The sequence below is a fragment of the Eleutherodactylus coqui genome, chromosome 11 (assembly GCF_035609145.1).
Source record: "Eleutherodactylus coqui strain aEleCoq1 chromosome 11, aEleCoq1.hap1, whole genome shotgun sequence".
In the NCBI taxonomy this organism is placed as follows: Eukaryota; Metazoa; Chordata; class Amphibia; order Anura; family Eleutherodactylidae; genus Eleutherodactylus; species Eleutherodactylus coqui.
In genome coordinates, this window is record NC_089847.1 from 102,853,841 (window position 1) to 102,874,267 (window position 20,427).

Consider the following 20,427-nt stretch of genomic DNA (forward strand, 5'->3'; position numbering starts at 1 on the left):
ACTGTCCCAATGAGGCAATGAGGAACGCGAAAAAGTAGGACATGCAGCCATTTTTTTACCTCAGAGCATCACTGTGAGGTAAAAATCGCTGATGTGCACAACTCCATTCAAAACAATGGAGTTCACATTCACGTGAGTTTCGGGCGTCTCGCAACAGACAGAACGCGCGCAAGATTCACGCCTGCGAATGAGAATACGAGTCAGTGAGCGACTACTGAACCGCTTCTCACTCAGTACCTTGTCGGCCCTGTGTTTACATGGGGCAACATATCACTTAAAATGGCTGGTTGGAGCCATTTTTCAGTCAGTAGTTGCCCCTTATAAAATGTTGCTACACAAGACCCATTCCCTGACTATAATCTCCTTTTAGCCCCCCCTGGTGGCCGGATAACACTTTAATATGTTTATTATATTAGGGTCGGCGACCTCTCCACTACTTTGAACACACAATGACTGGATTGCGCGCACTTCACCGACTCGGCTTCAGCACCGCGGACAGCGCATGCGTGCCGAACTCTGTCGCACCTGGCGTGATACTGAAACCACGCCCCTTAGCAACAAGCGAGCGCCTTCGTCCAGCCGGCTGTCAGGGCTGGGGACGTCACGGAGTCACGTGTCCCAGACCCACGTGGTGAGGTGGAAGCGTGCGGCCCCTGCCGCTCCTCCCCTCTCCCCGGTCAGTGGGAGATTTCCCAGCGGCTGAGACGGACCGGGCTGCACATGAGAGCGGCGGCCACTGCTGAGCCATGATACGCCATGAGGGCAGGAAGGGAGCCGCTACTAGGAAGTCCTCCCTGGACGGACAGTGCTGGGAGGAGACGGAGGTTATTAGAAGTAGAGTCCCGGCCGGCAAGTCCCTGCACCGGGGGGAGAGCAGCAGGAGCAGCACGGAGTCCGAAGTCTATGATGATGGCACCAACACTTTCTTCTGGTGAGCCGGTGCTATAGTGCTTGCTGTGCTGATACAAGGCTTGGGCAACCTGTTGCCTTGCAGTAGGACTACAACTCCCAGCATTTCTTAGTGGGATCTGCTAGCTGCTAATCCCTCTGGGTAGGCCTGGAGGGGGTAGAGGTGGGATTTGCTTCTTAGTTATGTCAATCACTGCTGCAAACTTAAAGCTTTTTCAACCTGTAGCTTTGGGAAATGACAATTCCCAGCACATCAACTCCCGGGTCATTCTGGGAATTGTAGTTCCACGGCTCCTGCAGTCACCGGCTGATGATATTGCATTGCTTTAGGATGTAACAGCTGCAAACTTGTTTGTTTGTTCAACCACTAGCTCTCCATTGTCTTGGAAACCACAATTCCCAGCAGGTCTAGTATCCAGGGCATGCTGGGAATTGTCATTTCACTCCTCCTGGTTGACATTATTGCATTGCCATAGAATGTAACAAGTTGCAAATCTTGGGTTTTTTCAACCTGTAGCTCTCCATTGTTTTGGAAACCACAATTCCCAGCAGGCCTGCTAACGGGTCCTGCTGGGAATTGTCGTTTCACCCCTCCTGGTTGACATTATTGCATTGCCCTAGAATGTAACAAGTTGCAAACTTGATTAGCCTCTGCTGGGATACAATGTAACAACTGCGAAACCTTGTAAAAACGGCAAATCTTGTAACCAATGGAGATGACGATGGTGGTGTTACCGTAGCCACAGACTAGATCATAGACATGAGTGATAGTTATTGGATACAGTCCAGTCGTAGCGAGGTAGCGCTATATATCGGGTGTATATATATTGTGGTTGGTCATGTTTAGTCTCTTACCCTTGGGATGAATCGCTTCTCTATGGCCGGTTATTAGTGACACAGCTGTCATTGTTACCCTTCCAGGGTGGCAGTTACACGGTAGTGTAGAAGATATATAGATGTACTTGGTGGCCGCTGAGGAGCGGGGTGGAGGTGCTGCACCGTCTACGTTCTTGGCTGGTTCCTTATGTCTATCGGGTTTATTAAAGGAGTATTCTGGCCATTTAGTGTTGATTGATCCTCAGGATGGGTCATCAATAGTTGATCCTCAGTCATCTGCTGCTTGGGATCACTGCCGACTAGCTGATCCTCCTGCTTGCTGCCCTCGTGCTAAAATCGGTGGGAGCGATGGGAGGTAAGCGCTTAAAGTGAGCCTGTTATGTTGACTCGGTAGCCAGATCTGCGGACAGGAGGTGCTGTATGGGGAAAGAATCTTTAGAACTTGTAAATTAAAGGGGTGTTCCCAAGATGGACTCCTCACATATCCAGACGGTGGAGAAATCTGAGCGGTGGGGGTCTAAGACCCCCTACAAAGTCTGAGAAGGGGAGTCCCATGTTCCCCTTCCTCCTTACTACCAGGACTGTGAAGTCAGTCGGAAGAAATGTTTGCGAGTCCTGAAGTAGTTAAATGCAGAATTTGTTACAAATTGCCTTTTTTAGGACTTCAGAAAAGTTTTGAAGTGTCCTATGAATACATGTTCTGTCCGTCGAAGCCCCCATTTATCAAGAACATGGGTAACCAGGAGGGAGCTCGATTATTTTGTCATAATAGTGCTGAAAAGCTTGAAGTTGCCCATTTAAATTAGGCTAAATTTATCACATGACCTTAGGATAGGTCTTCAATGTCTGATCAGTGGGGTCTGTCACTCAGGACCCCCCACTGACGAGCTGTTTGAAGAGACCCTGGCTCTCAAGTGAGTACTGCAGCTACTTATCAAAGCCGCTTCATTCTTCACCTGGCCTCAGAGCCGCTCAGTTCCATTCAAGATGCTAATGGACAGGGCCCCATAGCAAAAATGTAAATAGGGCCCCCCCCATTATGGTATCTGCTCTTCGACCCAGGACAGCAGGTCCTGGTGTGTTACCTGCCCTTTAAAATGACCCTTAAGTCAATTCTCCACCTCTTTGGAGGGGGTCCTGCATATGTTCACTCTCTCCAAGGGCCCCATAGCAGTCACATGGTCTGCCTCTACAGCACGTGCACCCGTGATCCCCCTCCAATCAAATGTTGATGAGCCATCGTGAGGCTAGGTCATCCGAAAGACATCCGGCAGGGTATTCTTGTTGTAGATTACTGGCCGCTTTGTTGTCGGGGGCCTCTCCAGCATGTCACATACTGCAGTACTGGCTCTAGCCAGCAGATGGCGCCATTGTATAATGACAGAAAGAGAAAACCCCCTAGGAAACCCTAAATCCAAAATTAGATTGCAAAGGGTTAAACCACTGATGTCTATCATAAGTTCCGTAGATGATCCCATCAGTGGCTGACAGCTAACTGTACCAATACATAAAAGGCTGTCGGCCATTGAGAGGACCGCCCCCTGGACTCCTAAAAGTACCTTTACAGGCCACGATTATTGCTGGAAACGGCGTATTCTGGGGATGACGGGCCTGTGTACAAGCAATCCTAGCAATGGCATGGGAAAAGCAAATATTTAAAAAAAAAAAAAAATCTGCACTGCGCACGACTGACGGCGAGCGTCCGCAATACAGAAATCAAAGGTATGTGGGGTCAGAGGCGGATTCCGCTGCAGACCTCTGCATGCGGCATCCCACCCGGCTGTGTGCAGGTGAAAAAAACATAGCATTTCCTATTATTTATTTATTTTGTCTTTTGTTACGAAAATCGCCCATTCGCGACACGGAGCGCGTTAAAAAGGATTGCCCTTACGTGATGCAAGTGTGATCTGTTTTTAACACCTGTAACTATGGAGGGAAAAAAAAGTGCAAAGTCTGTGCACCTCTATGCTTATGTGCGAAAAACTTTTGCAACATGGATAGAAATCACATGTGAAAATTGCGAAAACTCATAAAAGTTGCATAACAAACGCACAAATCGCAATAGCCACATGACTCCAGCTGTAGGATGCCAGCTCTGTTCCAGGATTGGGAAGGTGGCGCGGGTCCCTTCCAGCACCGCAGACTCGGCGTCTTGTGTTGCTATTGAGGTAACTCTATAAGGCTTTCTTCTAGCCGGAGGTGGTGAGGTGGAGCAGTCATTCACACTCGGAGGTGTCCGTCGCCGGACTATAACCTGATGAGCGGGGCACGGCTAGTGATCTGTAACCCTGCCGCTGATCATCGAGATATCTCCGGGACCTTCATGCTGCGAAGCCTTAGAACCCAACCTGTATGCCTGCTGTTCGGCTACGGTCTTCGTCTTGGCCAAGTGCTTGCTCTGCTGACTTGTGCAGGGAACGTGTGAATTCCGTCACCTTCTCTTCCATCGGATGTCTTCTGCTCTGCATAATTGGATCCGATGCCGCGTCCCGGCAGATGTCTCCATATCGAGGGGTAAAAATACCTTCACAGCTTCTTGTCCTCTTAACAAAAATGACTTATTTTTTTTCTCAGGAACATAAAAATAGCGCGTCTCCAAGTCAGATGTTATGTTTTCTTGTGCCTTGTAATTGTTGGCTTGCTGCTCTGTAGTTCTCGGCGGCGGTGGCACCTTGGGGAATAGGCGGGTGGTATGTGTCTGATTCTCCTGACATATTCCCCCTTAGAAGCTCAGACTTAAAACAGCTTCATTTTTGCTCTTCGGGAGAGGACCGCAGAACGTGTGAAAGTAGATCTTCTAGTCATAGAAGTAGCTCTACACTTTCTGTAACTCCCATAGAAGTCAATAGGAGTTAAAAGAAATGGCCAGCTTAGCCCTTTCCTTGAAGGGGTTATCCAGGCAGCATCCGTCGGGGCAGAACCGTTGCTCTGACCCCTGTGTAGTGGCCGGCACTCATAATTGAAGGCACAGCTCTCATTGAAATCGGTGAGAGCTGTACTTGCAATTACGAGCGTAGGCCACTACACGACTCAGAGCAACGCTTCCGCCTTGACCCCGGTGGACCCTGCCTGGATAACCCCTTAAATGTGTTGTCCCACTTCTAGCTACAGGAAGCAGACAGCTCCGTATATTGCGCAGTGGTCTAGGTTGGTACTCCATTTGCTTTAATAGGCCTCAAGCTGCAGTACCAACCCTGGCCACTGTACAATGTACAGAGTTGTCTGCTTCCTGCCGCAGAACAGCCATTGAGTGGGCCAACTCTTTTCAGTCCGGTCACCAGTGGACGTGGCGTTCATATGGGAATGGTGATTTAAGGGTATATTCACGTATGGCTGATTTCTGCAACTGAAAATCCATTGCATGATCTGAATAGGAAGGTTTCTGTAGCGCGGCTTCTGCACACTGACAGACGTGATGAGACGCTGCTTTAGTAATACTGTATGAGTTCTGCTCCCCAATCTACTATTCGAATTTTAGATCCCTGATCACTGTTAGTTGCATACCAGGCGTCACAGGACCAACATGCATTACTATGGACAGACCAGTCCATGTAATGTACCATGTTTTTTTGCAAGTAACTGCTGCTGCACTGGTGCAAGAAAGGTATGTGCGCAGAATTTAAAATATATGTATATTAGAAACTTGTATCATTTACTATTGCATGACTAAATTGGTAAAACAGCAGGAGTTTACAACCCCTTTAGGCCGAATGCACACGGCCGGGTCAGATTCTGCATACGGGATCCCGCAGCGGAATCGGACCCTGTGCCGACCAGTGCCAAATTTCAAGTTTCTATGACATCGGGAAGTGAGAGAATTAGATTTCGTACGTAAAATTTGGACGCTAATTCTTTTGCGCTTAGAATTGAATAATTGAGTTGGGACCCATTTAGCTTTTCCTATATATGACATAATCAATGCTTGTGCCAAATTTCATGCTTCTACGACATCGGGAAGTTGGAGAATTAGTGGCGAGTCGGTCAGTGAGGGCTTTCGTCTTTATATGTATATATAGATATTGGCTGTTAAAAAGAAAAAAAAATGCACAGGCTTTTATATATATACCTGTTGCTGAGGGAGTGGAGTCCTAGCTCCCAGGGTGTCTCCGCACTGCGCTCACTCTGATCGGAGTGATCGGCGCCATGTCTCAGCGTACTGCTATGTGATGCAGCTTCACACGGCTCTTCCTGTCCCCTGCTGGGTTTCTCCCTGTCTGTTACATGCGAGGAGAGCAGTGTGCAGCTGAAGCTCATAGGATACACAGGAGAGTCTGTAAACCTAGGTAATATACAATGTAGTTCAAAAAGTTCTTTATACTGGGGAGACTTCCATCCGGTCTACACAGGAGAGCAGGTTCTCGACTGCTGGCCATACTGAGGATCCCATCACACAGCTGGCCATAATGAAAAGGGTATGGGTGCTTCTGGGCTAGAGCGAAGCATATCGGACCGCTAGGGGTTTAGTGTATGTCCAAAAAAATGACCCAAGTCTGCCTAAACTAAAAATGTATCCATCACTACACGACTTCATATATAGTACTGCCCAATGACTTGATAGTTGCATGTTCCAATATAAGCGGTCAACCTTGGGAAGAATCGTGGACGGAGCCAGAAAGCTACTCAGTCGTGGAGCTTTTTATATTTGATATCTGTAAGGCAACGTGGAACATCCTGCAAAAAAATAGCATTCTTGGCATCCTCTTGAACAGTTGAGTGAACCCTATGAAGTAGGAACTGGCAGTCCGCACAAGTATGCCGTGCGAGTGATATCCAGATCTGAAGAGGTCATGGTGTCTATCAGCCGAACACTTACGTAGAGCACTTGTATGGACCCCTCGTCGGCTCTGAAATTACCATTACATGGCCAGGAGTTCGTGATCTGCAGAGCTTTCATTTCAAGCTTTCCCACACGGATCTTGGCAAACATCTAAAACGGCCCTTTCTTCATCCATGGACCTCGTTCTACTGAACCGAACTGTTGGCGTAGACTTGGACAGCTCTCTCTAATGTCGTGTCCTCTTCATTGAACTGAGCTGTCCAGACTGTTATGGAGAACTGCAAACCAGTGTTGACTTATGTTGGGTATGCATGGTCATCTGTAGACCTTGAATTGTAACGCATCACGTCCTAAAACGTTCCCAAAACTGTAATGGCGGCGTGCGTTGTCACTCATCTGATACCGTAGTGTTTGATGGGTTATTTGGGCTGCCATGGAAATCCAATAAATGAAGCTTGCAATTTACGGTTTAGGTTTTAAGGTTGCTTCCCGCTCTCGTTGGTCAACATTTGGTTGACTGTCAGCTCTAGTAGGGTGGAAATCTCATCATTAGATTAGGCCGTCTGCACTTTATTGAGCCAGTCATTGCTGCCCATTTTACTACTACTCTTAGGTGGCTTTACACAGGTCAAACATCGTCCTAATAGTCGTTTGATTGGCCAGTGTAAATGCTTCTACCAATTCGTTGAGCGATCATGAACTATCGCTCTGTGTAAAAGCACAGTCACTTCTATGTTTTGAGCGGCTCCTCAGATGTCGGTTGTCCCGTATAAAGCCACCCTCAGTATGCTTTGAGACATAACTGTCGGGTGCTTAAAGGGGTTGTCAAGGGTTTTATGTTTTCTATACAACCCCGTTCCCCATGCCTATACTCTCCTTTCCCCTCTCCATCGCCTGGTCCTCTGCTCCATCCGATGTTTTGCACTGCAGCCAATGACAGCTCAGTGATTGAGTGCTGAGCTCTGTCATTGGCTGCAGCACCTGTGACATCCCATAAACAAGCTGAGGCAGCCCGTAAAAGTGACAATACATGAGTTAGAAAATCCATGGCTTACCCGTACGGATTTTGGCTCGTTAACTTTGGCGCACGTCTTGTACGCTGCCTGTAGTTTCCACCCTGCTTCTCAGATTGCTGGAGGCAACTGCTATGACCGCCATCAGCGTTGGGCCATCAAAGTGATTTGTAAGCGATGATCTCTACTTATTACCGCTGTTTTACCGCTCTCTGACCGGTGTATATAACACTGTAAGTTGTAGCGCTGGTAGATGACGAGAGATGGAGGCCGTAGAAAAGCTGAAATGCTGCGGTCGGTCACCGAGCCTACGACTCTACGCCTCCTCATACGTGTCCGAAAACCACTTCTTTCATTGACGCATCTTCTTCCTCTTGTTGGAGCGACATACTACACTGTATCGAATGGCAGAAAAAGGGGTTCAAGTCTTAAAAAAAAAAAACCCGCAGAAAGCGGCCATACTGATTACGCCATATCCAGCAGCACGCGGAAAGGCAGGAGCGTCGGACAAGTGCAAAATATAGATGAACATCCACTCGCACATCTACCGCCTAAGGATTGGGGTTTCTTAGTAGAAGGCTGGTTTCACGTGAACGTGTATTTGTGTGCGTGAATCGTACGGCTTCCATTGACTTCAATAGAAGCTGTCCGTGCGGGAACCACACTGAAATGGCGCGTGCTGCGATTTGATTTCTGCATCCAAAGCTCTGCAAATCAGATCCACATGCTTTAATTTGGCTGCCAATGTTTCCCTGCGGGCGGCTTGCGCTGTAGATTGTTCACATTTCAGTTCTGCCCGGAGCCTTAAAAATGGCAAAATCCTGAAAAACAATTGCTCTTGTGTATGACCCTATTCAGAAGAATGGGGTTCATATTGGTGCATCTCGCACCGCACAAATCTTGTGCGATTTTTCTCGGCCATGTTAAAGCTGCCTTAGAGGAATATTCGATCCGGTGTGCAAGGTACCTAAAGGGCACCAGTCGCACTGATACGCGTGGGGCAGCCTATTAACGACCCCACATACTATAAGATTAGGCGGGCCGTGCCGCTGCTTATAAGTGAGTCACATAAAGCGGAAGTGTTATCTATTCCCCGCCCCCCCCCCCCCCCCCATCGCCGTAGTGCTGATTTTTGACTCGAAATCGGCTGTGGATCTGCAGCTGATTTCGCCCTGCCGCTCCTCTCACCAAGCAGTCGGCAGCCCGTCACTGCAGCGCACAGACAAGCCCTCACCCGGCATTCACGACTAAGCAGCGCAGCCATCGGTCCGCTGCAGCAATTGATTTCAAGTTTGATTGCATGCTGCGAATTTCCCCTATTCTCCGCGGTCAGCCTATCTGTCAGATAGGCTAACCTGCGGAGAACCGCTTGACGGCTCCTGCTCCCGGGCAGCGGAGATCCGCCGTGGGATACTGCAACGCCCGTGGATGGTGCCGAAGGCCGAATGCCCACGGTCAGATTATCGCTGCGGAAATCACAGCAAGACATCTGCCGCGAATTCTGCAGCAGTGTCCGTCCATAGACAGGCTGTGTTAAAAGATTCTCCCCTGCCCACGAGCGCAAATCGACTGCAATTTTTCCGCTTGCTGGAAAGAATCTCAGCAGGTTCTAGTCTGTGCGGAAAAATGCATGGACTGTTTCCATTGCCGCCCGTCCTGCAATGCTTCTGCACTGTGAGCACTGCAGAAGTATCGCGGGAATCCGTGTCACAGCCCAGCGCTGGGGCGTCATTCACTGCGCATGCGTGTCAGACGAGACGATCGCGGCGGATCCGGAGAGGTGAATATGGGATCTCGAGGGGGCGCTGGGTCTGATTCTGCTCCGATATTTCGCAGGCGGAATACAACCCGGACGCGGGCATGAGGCCTTAAATTTAGGTAGAGGCCCATTTTTTTTCACTTTCGGTTTTAATCTTCCCTATCAGCCTCTTCAGACCTGCTTCTGTTCCTGCAAGCAGAGTTCTGCCATCCGCATAATGGACATTGTTGATATCTCTTCCACCTATTTTCCCCCGGATTTCCAATTCCTCTAGGTCCATTTTCCGCATAATCACTTCCGCGCATTGGTTAAACAAGAAGGGTGAGAGGTTGCAGCCCTGTCGGACACCTTTGCCCATCCCAAACCAATCTGTGTCCCTATGCTCTGTTCTCCCAGTGGCTTCTAGATTACTATAAAGTGATTTTATCAGCTTGTCTACATGTGCCGATACGCCCAGCTCTATCTAGTAGGGTGTGCCATAGCCTGTCATGGTCGACGCAGCCAAAGGCCTTGATGTAGTTGATGAAGCAGATATAGATATTCTTTTGCTGTTCTCCAGCTTTTTCCATGGTCCATCGCAGGCTTGTAATATGGTTGCGGGTGCCACGTCCTCGCCCGAAACCTGCTCTGTGCATCAGGGAGTGCCGCTCCTACTGATCGCAGTCTTTCCTGTATAATGAGAAGGATTTTGCTTGCATGCGGAGTGAGGGCGATTGTTCGCTAGTTGGGGCATATTGCTTCATGGTTAATATCGATCATGAATTTTAACGAAATTGCGCGACCCACATTAGGCCCCATAGACGCCTGCGTTGTGACATCCTTTATAAGCGGACACTATGACCCTCAGCCGGATGTGTCCGATGACCTCCGCTGGCTTATAAGCGGGTCCGGCTGATAACGGGAGAGTTTAATGCTGCGTGTAGCACGATTATTGCCAACAAAAGCAGAATTCGCTCTGGCGGCGCCGGCACAGATGGGGCCGTAGCTCTGGCGGCGCCGCTTCTATGGGTAACTGATGATTCTGCTTTCATGGATGTTTTCGGGGTGATGGGAGGACGACTGCCGTCTTACTTCACGTGGCTTAATGGGAACTTGTCATTAGCTTCCTGCTGCCTGAACCGCGGGCCATACGAAGTCTGGACAGCAGCCCACGTTACACCGAGGTGTGCCACATTTCAGAGAGAACCCACTTTAACCCCTTCTTACTGCAGACCTTTTTTTTTTTTTTTTCATTCTTCTCTCCTTTTTAGCGAATTGTTTGTATGACGGTTTGTGTTTGGCGCACCGACCTGTAGTTTTCATCAATGTAATTTTTGTTAGACATGCAAATTTTTGATTTGCTTTTTGTTCAATTTATTTATTTATTTTTGACACCGGTTGACTGGTGAATTCTGCCATTGCGTTTGCGTATTCTCTTCTGACTGTTTGCAGTGCATGGTTAATGTGATCTTTTAATAATCTGGGTTTTTGTAGGTGCAGTGATATATCAAATTTAATCTTTTCATTAGACGTGTGGAAAAGGGAGGGGGGTGGGGGCTAAACTTTTTACTATGTATATATTTTTTTAGTTTTTTGTTTTTTGTTTTTTTCTTATAAGTAACATAGGGGACTTGAACTTGAAATGGTTTGACCGCTCATACAGTATTATGCAATACCATAGTATCGCATTATACTGTATTCTGACGGGCAGTCTATCAAGACATGCCTTGGTAGACTATCCTTCATGGCAGCCCTCTGGAGGTCTTCATAAGGTCCCAGACTGCCAGGATAATGGAATGGTACCTCGTTGTCCCTGAACACTGTGTTTTTTTTTTTTTTGTTTTTTTTTTTTGGGCATTTAAGGGTCAACATCCATGAACGCTGGGCAGGTATTGGTGTATCTTGACGCCACCGGAAGCTAGGGGTTTGGCAGGGGGAATGCCCCTCTCACACCCCTAGCTCCTGATTGACTCAAGCCTATAAGGTCCTTTCTTTTCAATCTCGCTACTGGCCTCCAGCCGCAGCACAGTGCAGGGAGGGCGATGGAAGCGGCTCTCCCCCACCGCTCCCTCACTGTCCACCGCTGCTGTCCAGCCTCCGCGACCCCTTGCCTCCCTCCCTCAGTGACAGTCAGGGCTGCAGGTCCCCCACTCCTTCTGTGTTGGCAGCCACTTCAAAGTGAAGGAAGGCAGACGGGGAAGTGGCTCTGCCGCTGCACAATGCAGGCGGCTGGGAAAGCCGCTGTGCCGCCGCTCCCTCACTGTCCGGGTACACAGCCCACTCCAACGCCGGCTAAGGCGCTGTTAGTGAGTGCCAGGACCTGACGGGGCAGTGGCCTGTGTCAAGAAAACTGTACCTTGTCGCTACCCACACTTCCGGTGGCGTCAAGATACACTTATACCCGCTGGGCACAGCTGTTACCAATGGCCGTCGGCTGTCAGACTGCTTACACCTGCTATGTATGTAGTAGGCTCGGCTCCTGAGAACACTTCATACAGACACCTGACTTGTGCCATACATGAAGGGGGGGGGGGGGGGAGCTCCCTTATGGCTTCCTCCTACCCGGATCATCTAGATTGGCGTGTCTCTTTGTGAAGTATGGTTTCCTTGAACTGTTTCGTAATAGAACATACATTTATGTAAGGTAGGCGTCTGTCCGAGCTTCATGCTGTCAATGTGTAGCGCAACGTGATGCTGCCCCAACTAATACCACGGAGCTGTGGGTGCCTGTCCAGATGGCATGACTCAGTATTCCTCCAGACGTCTTCCATCCACTTCTGGAATCGATCCTACATTGAGTTGCTGTACTTGGCCGGCTAGAGGAGGTCCTACATAGTATTAGGTTCTGTCCCAGGACTCCGAGGGAGGAATCGGCCTCATACCTGCCTATAGGGAGGAAGCTTCGTGTCACATTACTCTGCGGCCAACAGGTGTATAGTTGCAGAATGGGACACAATGGCAGGTTGCCGCCGGCCGTGGTTGGCGTTGCCGCCGGCCGTGGTTGCTTCGTATAGAAACCTAGGCTTAGTAAATGTGTGACGGTTTTACACATCCTTCACGGCTGCAGGCTTGGGCCGGTCGCAGACTAGACGTCGGGTTACTGTAATAGAACCTCCATCATCATCGTCTCCTTCATCCTGCCCGTCTGCCCCCACCGGCTTCATTAAGATCACTCTCCTCCTCAGGAAACCTGCTCATAAATGAATTAGTAGGATGAGTGCCATGCTTTCTATAGCCGGGATTAAGTGGATTGAGATTAATGTTCTGGATAAACCCCATCATGTTAACATGATCGTCCTGCGGACACAGCAGTATGACGAGCCGTGAAGATACTGCCCCCGTGATATAAACCACCTTACCCCTGCAGGGAAAGTGGTCTACAAGACTCGCCGACGAGTTCCCATGGGGGTTATTAGATTTTTTTTTTTTTTTTTAAGTCTTCAGTTGAACTCTAATTTTAGTGCATAATACCGTATATCAATAGTGCTCATTGCATTTTATATCACGGTCGCTACCTATCCAGGCGTATAAGCCTGTCGTTCAGTAGCAAAGGGTAGTGCAGACCCCTATGGTTATTGTTTATCGTTTGGTCGTTGGTAGAGATGAGCGAACGTACTCGGTAAGGGCGATTTCGCAATCGAGCACCGTGATTTTCAAGTACTTCACTACTCGGGTGAAAAGTACTCGGGGGCGCTGTGGGTGAGCGGGGGGTTGCAGAGGGGAGTGGGGGGTAGCAGCGGGGAACAGGGGGGAGCCCTCTCTCTCTCCCTCTTCCCCCCCCCCCCCCCCCACTCCCCGCTCACCCACAGCGCACCCGAGTACTTTTCATCCGAGTAGTGAAGTACTCGAAAATCGCGGTGCTCGATTGCGAAATCGCCCTTATCGAGTACGTTTGCTCATCTCTAGTCGTTGGTGTGCATTTAGGCAGAATGGTTATCGGCACTTTTTTTTTTTTTTTTTTTAAACAATAGTTTTTCCATGTAAGAGCCCTTTAACGAGGGTGTATCTGTGCACGCGTGCCTCCCTTAATTGGATGAATGCCGCTCCCTAAAGCTCTGTTCATATCGGCATCAAAGCCTTCCTTTAGAACCTTGGGCCACAAATCTAGGGCAAAGTAGCACAGAATGCTGCATTATGTTCTCTGAGGCCCGATGTTTCCCATATGGTCCGTTGGGTGCTATTTGTTTTCATACTTAATACTGCCCAAGCTGACACCAACGTGCACACAATCAAACTGAAAGAGGCCATACAAAACAGAACCGCGTGACGAGGGATAATCATAACGTGTCCGCGAGTCGCCCCGACTGAACTGATGAAGATAAGCCAGTAAATGCCATTAAATAATATTGCGCAAATTCTAATCCCGATTTCTCCATCCGTGAGTCCCATACCCTCATAACCTTTATAGCAGTCTTCTGGCCTCCAGCGTCCTGGCACCATCATGGGGTGTTGTAATACACTTAAAGTATGCTACAGTGCATCGTCTGAACGCCCGGGCAGACCTTACAAGTTGGAACAACTTTTTTAATAGTTCATAATTGAGTAAGACATTCGTGTCTAGGAGCAGTTTGTGAGACTTCTACTACTAATGCAGCATGGAAGCCGTGAGGATTCGTGAGAAGTCTTAAGGTGCATTTACACGGAATGATTAGCGGTCAAAAAAATCGCGGATTGGTCGAATTTGCGAGTCGGCTCTGTATGGACCCAGCCTCAAGGCGCTGGACCAGGAGACTGAGGTAAGTATATGGTCCTTTTTATTCTAGCAAATGAAGGTATCGACTCGGGAAACGCGTTTCACTGCCAGGACTGGCAGCATATATCTCTATTACTTCCCAAATGCACACCATTTACAACCTGATTGGTTGTGTGGATTTACTCATTCCCAGTGATTGGTTATTTGGGTTGCCTGGTTCACAGTGATTGGTTGTTTAGGTTGGCTCGTGTAGAAGTAGGGAGTGAGAGGCTAATATGCGGACTGGCAGCTTCTTCAGACCGTTCCCTCCCAGTTGGGTAGAGCCCCCTGACTGGTGTTCTGTAAGCCAAGTTGGCTGGATATATTTTTGTGAAGCTCTCTACTGGGGCATGCGCACACGGGGGAGGGGGGGATTTTCCGTGTGGATAATCCGCGGCACTTAAAGTAGGAGCAAAGTGGGTAAAGTGTGCCAAATATCATCCACACTCTGTGGAAAAATCCACCCAAAACCCGTGCAGAAATTGACACGCGGTGCGGAATTTAAATCCATAGTATGCCAGCTCTAGCAGCAGATGTGCAGAATCCAGGGAGGGGGCGAAACCCCCCCCCCCCCCAATAGTCTGAGTTTTGATGAAGACTTTAAGCTGATGACAAGATATCTACTACTAGTATTCTGCAGCAAACCGGCCCCTGTGGACATGCCCTTAACGTTTTCAGTTGAGAAGCCTCACTCATTTCGGCATTGTCCACTTGGGACAGATTGGCTGCGGATCTTTCTGGGGCAAATCCATGTCAGAATCTGCATTTGGTGCGAGTTTCACCCCCCCCCCCCATCCTCATGGAAACGGGGCTGCAAATCTGCTCAAATTGATATCCTGCAGATTTAAATTCCGCACCGCGAATCAATTTCCGCGCTGATTTGGTGAATAATTTTTCTGCAGCGTGTGGTCAAGATTTTGCTGCAGTTGTAAATGCCACAAGTTTTCTGTGTAGATGGGGAAACTGGTAAATCTTCCCCGTGTGCAGAAGGCCCAACGCCTCATTGTCCCCTACCTCCCCCCCACCCCCCCCACGATTGTTTTGGCTTGCAGAATCGGGGGGCAGAGGAGCCTCAAGCTCCCGAAGAATAGGACTTCCAACTTTCAGCCATTTTTGGCATATCCTGTACACTATTCTTACTGCTAAAGTGCCAGTAAGTCATCGGGGTCTATTGGTCACTCCTCGGATCACAGAACAAGTCTGACTACAAGGGGTTAATTATATACTTACTAAAGGCCTGACCTCCGACTAATATGTAATCTGTTCGCCGGCACCGGTTTGGTCTGGATGAGAGGCTGCTTGCTTTATCCTCATGTCATGGGACATCAATTTGCTTTTTTAGTATATTTCCATACATTTTAATGTCTTTTATTTGTTCTTGAATGCCTAAAAAAATACTAGAGGACTTGGCATTAAAGAATGTGCCCCATTGTAAACCTTTGACCATTACGCCAGTTTCTGGCATTAACTCCCCACCCCCACACACCTTTTTATAGTAGCGGGTATTGATGTAAAAATGTTTAACTTTTTTTTTTTTTTTTTTTCTTTGCCACCTCATCACCTTTTTAGAAAAGTGGGTGGGGCTTATCAGGATGGGTGGGGCTTCCCTGGAGGTTGTTTAACCTTCCTGTGCTGTGGATTTTCAAGGACACATATACACGCCGCCAACATGCCATATAATTGTGTATGGGTGGCATTGATAATGCGCCAATAGAGAACAATGGTCTCTCTCATAATATGCTGCAAAATAGAACATGCTTCGTTCTTTTTTGCGCTTGCGTATTACGCAATTCCAACACGCCAATGTGAACGGAACTGCGTATGGCAATGGATTTGACTGAATTACCGCATACAGCGCAGGCGTAATATGTGTAAATCATACGTTCGTGTGAGTCAGGCTTAACGTGTACACCAGACATACATTAAAAGCATGATGAGAGCAGCCCCCAATTCAGACTTTAACTTGCCGCATAATTAACAGAACTTCTCCACAAGGTACACAGATCGACAGCATTACCCCAATTGGTGCCAACGTGGTGCCGAATCCCAATGTCACAGTGTTATGACCTCCAGAAGTAACCAAAAAACGGGATTGTGTACACTTCTTGAATTGTAAAGGATTGTGAATGCTTATAGATGTTCGCAGTATATCCAAGCAAGCAATGTTTTGGCCAATATAGCCCTTTCACAGACCGGTGTAAATTAGAAGTATACTTCCGGAGGGGCTGGTGTTGAGTCTACCAGACCATACTGGTGGTGTGTGAAAGGGAACCTAAAGTCACTGCAGGGGTCTCCCTCCAGAATTGTACTAATCTTCTCTCATGTTTTCACCCTTTGCTTGATAAAGGGCTCTACTGCCTTAAACATTGCTTCATCTGTAATAAAGGCATTCACAAACTTTTTTGCAACTTCAAAGTAGTGCGTACAGCCCTGTTTTTGACTTTTAATGCAACCTCTCCGCCACCACTAGACCAGGCCAAATACTAGAAGCTTCCACCCCTCACTCCACGCATAGCAGCTATAATAACATGTCTGCTGTTCCCTATGAGACGGATCATCAATGCGGCTTTGACCATTGTCTGGCTGATGTCAGTAATGTCTTGGTGGAGGAGACGGGTAACAGTGGCTTTTCTGTTCTCTGCTGGGATATGCTGTTGATGTGTCCTAGCTGGCGCCCCGCGCTGATGACTTGGGGAACGGCTGATTGTTTTCGGAAGGGTCATTCATATTTAATGCGACGCAGCTCATATCGGGCCATACCTGTCACGTAAATGAGTGATTGATACCAAGCTTAGAGCTAGAAGAATTCTTCCTACTTGTGTTGACTCTTATTTTTTTTTTTCATTTTACAGAAAACACCTAATGATACAGATGTAAATAAATGTATTTACTTTTTTTTGCCATAATTTGCACAAAACGGTAAAATGTAGTCAAAACGTAGCATAAACTCCATTGTAAGACTTGTGCCACTTTTACTGAACCTGTTCTGCAACTTGTACGCTGTTGCCGTCCTTGCCGGCGCGAGGTCATGTGAAAGGCATAATTCTGCGTTACTTTGTATGGATTCTTCGCTTTCTGTTGACCTTCTTAAGTGTTCATTGTGAAGTCTTGGCAAATGCAAAGAATGCTTTGTGCGGGGGTGGGGAGGGGGGTGCTTGTCATATGTTTAGAGTTTTCTGTACTCCCAGCATTTCTGTTGGTGTCATTGTCCTCCAATAGTTATTTGCTGTAAAGGAATACAAAGTGTGGAAAAGACACCAAAAAATGTGAAAAATTCCAGCAGTTCTTCCTCTCTTGTAATCCTATCCAACATGTCAATAAGATTATAATTACAGGGAACTAACTCTACAATATCCATTTTAGCAGATCATCCGTGTCCCCTGCCTCCTAGTGTAGTCTGTCTCCGACTAACTAGTTGCGAAACGAGTGCCCCCCCCCAATAAGCCCCGCCCACTCATTCCTTAGCTGAAAATGGATTTGGGACCAGGAGCAAGTTAACACCTGAGTTTGCTTACCAGACTCCTCCAGGACTGTTTCTGAGCATGCAGGACAGGCTACAGGCGGACACAAACTTTGGGCAAGTTTTAACTTTTTTTCACTTTTACCATTCACTTCTGTGTTTAGTGTTCCTGAAGGGGAAACCTCAGCAATAAATATGGTCCTTGTTGGACACTGACAATTGGGGGGGGGGGGGGGGGTAAAAGTAAAGTGATCACATGCTTTGGTCTACTGGTGGCCATACGTATTAGATCAATGTTGGTCCAACCTGCCAATTTCTGCTGGACTGACTGACCATGTTGGGTGTATGCGGGTGTCCCAACTCTTCCCAATGGCAGATGTTTTTGAGAGGCGGGCATGTTGTTTCAGGACGGATAAGCCACAGTCGGGGGTGTCTGACGCAGCTTAAAAGGGTTCTACCAAGACCACAAGTTATTACCCTATCCACAGGATGAGTTATAATTTACTGGGTCTCGCCACTGATCTCAAGAATGGAGGTCCCATGTCCCCTTCTGCCTGTCACTTGTTGGGGTCGCTTCTCCGCCTGCAGTGACATCAGAATGAACGCCGCACACAACGAGCATACGCATTTGACGCTCTATTCCAATGGGGCTGATGGAAAAACTGGAGCGCTCGGTTATCTCGGCAATCTCATTGAAAGTGAATGGCGCTCCAGCAAACTTGTGCAGAAAGTGCTCCACTCAATCTCCTCCTAACTGCAGGGGTGCGATAAACTCAGTGAGGAGGATGGGGGGATATGGGACCCCCATTTTCTGGATCGGTGGGACCCCTCACTATCTGGATATGGGATAGCTTGTGATCTTGTTACAATCCCTTTTTTAAATGCGCAGGACGGGTCATCAATAGCTGATTGGGCGAGGGTCTGCTTCTGGTACGGACCAGGGTGACAGCTGGCCCAGCAAACCGCTGATCGACCAATGTCCTGGGTGGGTAGCAAATGTATATATTTTTTTGTTTTTAATAACTGAAAAGACCCTTTTTAAATTGACCCCCCCGGACAAACAAAGATGGCTGCTTATCTGAATACCTGATGTGCCCTGTGTTAGCAGCTGATTGCCGGTGGTGCCAGAAGCTGCATCCGGGGTGAGCAGCTCATTTTGCTGGGGGAAGTCACAGCCGGTCAGACTCTTTCCTTTTATAGCGCCTCCTGCAGAGGAAGTGTAGAATTGAACGACTGTCTTGTACTTTAAGGCCGGCACATGGTCTATTACAACATGATCCCTTTCTCCAAAGCCGCTCCCCGTTTCTGCTTAGAGGGGAGTCCGGCGGAGGATACTCCGCCCTGTGATGATCATGTGCCCTCGTACGCCCTGTGTACTAGAGTGGTTTATGTGACCTGTTGGCTAGTGCTGTGTTGGTTAAAAGGGTTTAGGCTTTATTTCGAACCATCATTATATACCGTTTTAACCAACGTAACGGACTCCACTCCAACTCTTGAGTCGGCGCTAGCCAACAGGTCGCACCAGAGTCCGAGTTTTTAAACTACTGTGCAACGATATCCAACATTCACCCGACCATCGGTCGATCCGCGTACTCCTCTTTTTCCTCCCACTAATACGGCATATGTACAGCGTTCGCCCAGCCTTGGTACAACCCCTTTTTAAGTCTACTTAAAGGAGATGTCCGCTTATGAATCTGTTTGAAACTAAAGCCTAATGAGTGAAAACAAATAAAACTATCCTTACCTGTCGTCGGGTCCGCGATTCTCCCAGTGTCTGACACTAGAAGTCAGAGGACCGCTGCTTGCCAATCAGAGGCTACAGCGTCGCCACCCGTTCTGCTGGCATCGCTGGGTGCCATGATGCTAGGACTTGAGAATGGTGACGCCACAGCTTCTGATTGGCAAAAAGTGATCACGTGACTGCTGTCACGTAGCTGGATCCCCGGGGGAAACTAGGGGTAAGCACCGCTTTTTATTTGATTTTATTAATTTGGCTCAGAGATTTTTTTTAAAAAAAACGACCCCTTTAATAGACCCATTCAGGATGGGCATTTTCCTGTCCGCCAGTGGGGTTGTTGGAATAATCCAAACCCCTTTCCGTTGGGAACGTTTCCCTTTTCCGTTGTCCTGGGATCCGTTTTTCTTCCCTACACCACCTGTAGACTGATGTGGCAGGGTTTAGAAAAAAATTGCCATTTTTGCTTAAACCTGAACACTCCCTTTTTAAAGGGGTTTGTTTGTTACTTGGGGGTCCCCTTCTATCTGCTGCAAAGACCCTCTCACACTCCAGAGGACTGGATGTGTTACAAGACTGTGTAAATGGGAAGATGGAACAATACCTCTGCAGCGCCACCAATTGGAAGGCAGCATTCCTGCAAGTCATTGTCAGACTTTCTTAAAAAAAAAAAAAGCCTTCTAACAATTACTAGGAATTATAAACCAAAGTCAGAATGACCATGCTTGTTTAAAAAGTTGACTTGCAGTAATACTGCCTTCCAATAGGTGGCAATGTAGAGTCCATTTTCTCATTTGCAGAGCATGAATGGCTTAAACGTATCATGGCAAACCTTCTAGGTGCTCTCCCTTGGAGAAACCATATTTTCCCTGACCCACAGTACCGTGTCACATAGTTGCCCATTCATTGAATAGTTGCCATGTGATACCACAAACGTGCGGCGGCGACCCGCCGCTTCCCCCAGCGATAACTGATGGCTGAGAGTGTCAAGCTGCCTGAATGGCGGCGATGAGTTCATCACCATCTCGGGGGTTATCTACATGATGTCCAGGAATGCCAGGTCATCTGGATCTTGGCGCGACCAGTTCTAGAAGCTTTGCAGTTGACTTTCTTAGGTGGTGATGCATGAAGTAAAGCTTATAGGAGCAGCACAAATGGCAACAGACCCTTTCAGAATAAACTCTTTAAGCAGTTCTTGTTACATTCAAGAACCCTTTAATCTTCTT

The 20,427-nt window shown here is 48.0% G+C and overlaps 1 protein-coding gene across 2 annotated transcripts in view; it reads left to right on the forward strand.

Annotated features, from left to right (window-relative positions):
- The first annotated feature begins 653 nt into the window (after positions 1–653).
- PTDSS2 (phosphatidylserine synthase 2) overlaps positions 654–20,427 on the forward strand; it is a 59,683-nt gene continuing 39,909 nt past the window's right edge. Inside the window, exon 1 of one of the 2 annotated variants that reach the window (XM_066583212.1) lies at positions 654–931. In XM_066583212.1, the coding sequence (XP_066439309.1) occupies positions 747–931 (185 nt within the window). In that variant the 5' untranslated portion in view covers positions 654–746. Of the gene's footprint in view, positions 932–17,475; positions 17,584–20,427 lie in introns of those variants that run through there. The other variant, XM_066583213.1, reaches the window with a different exon arrangement.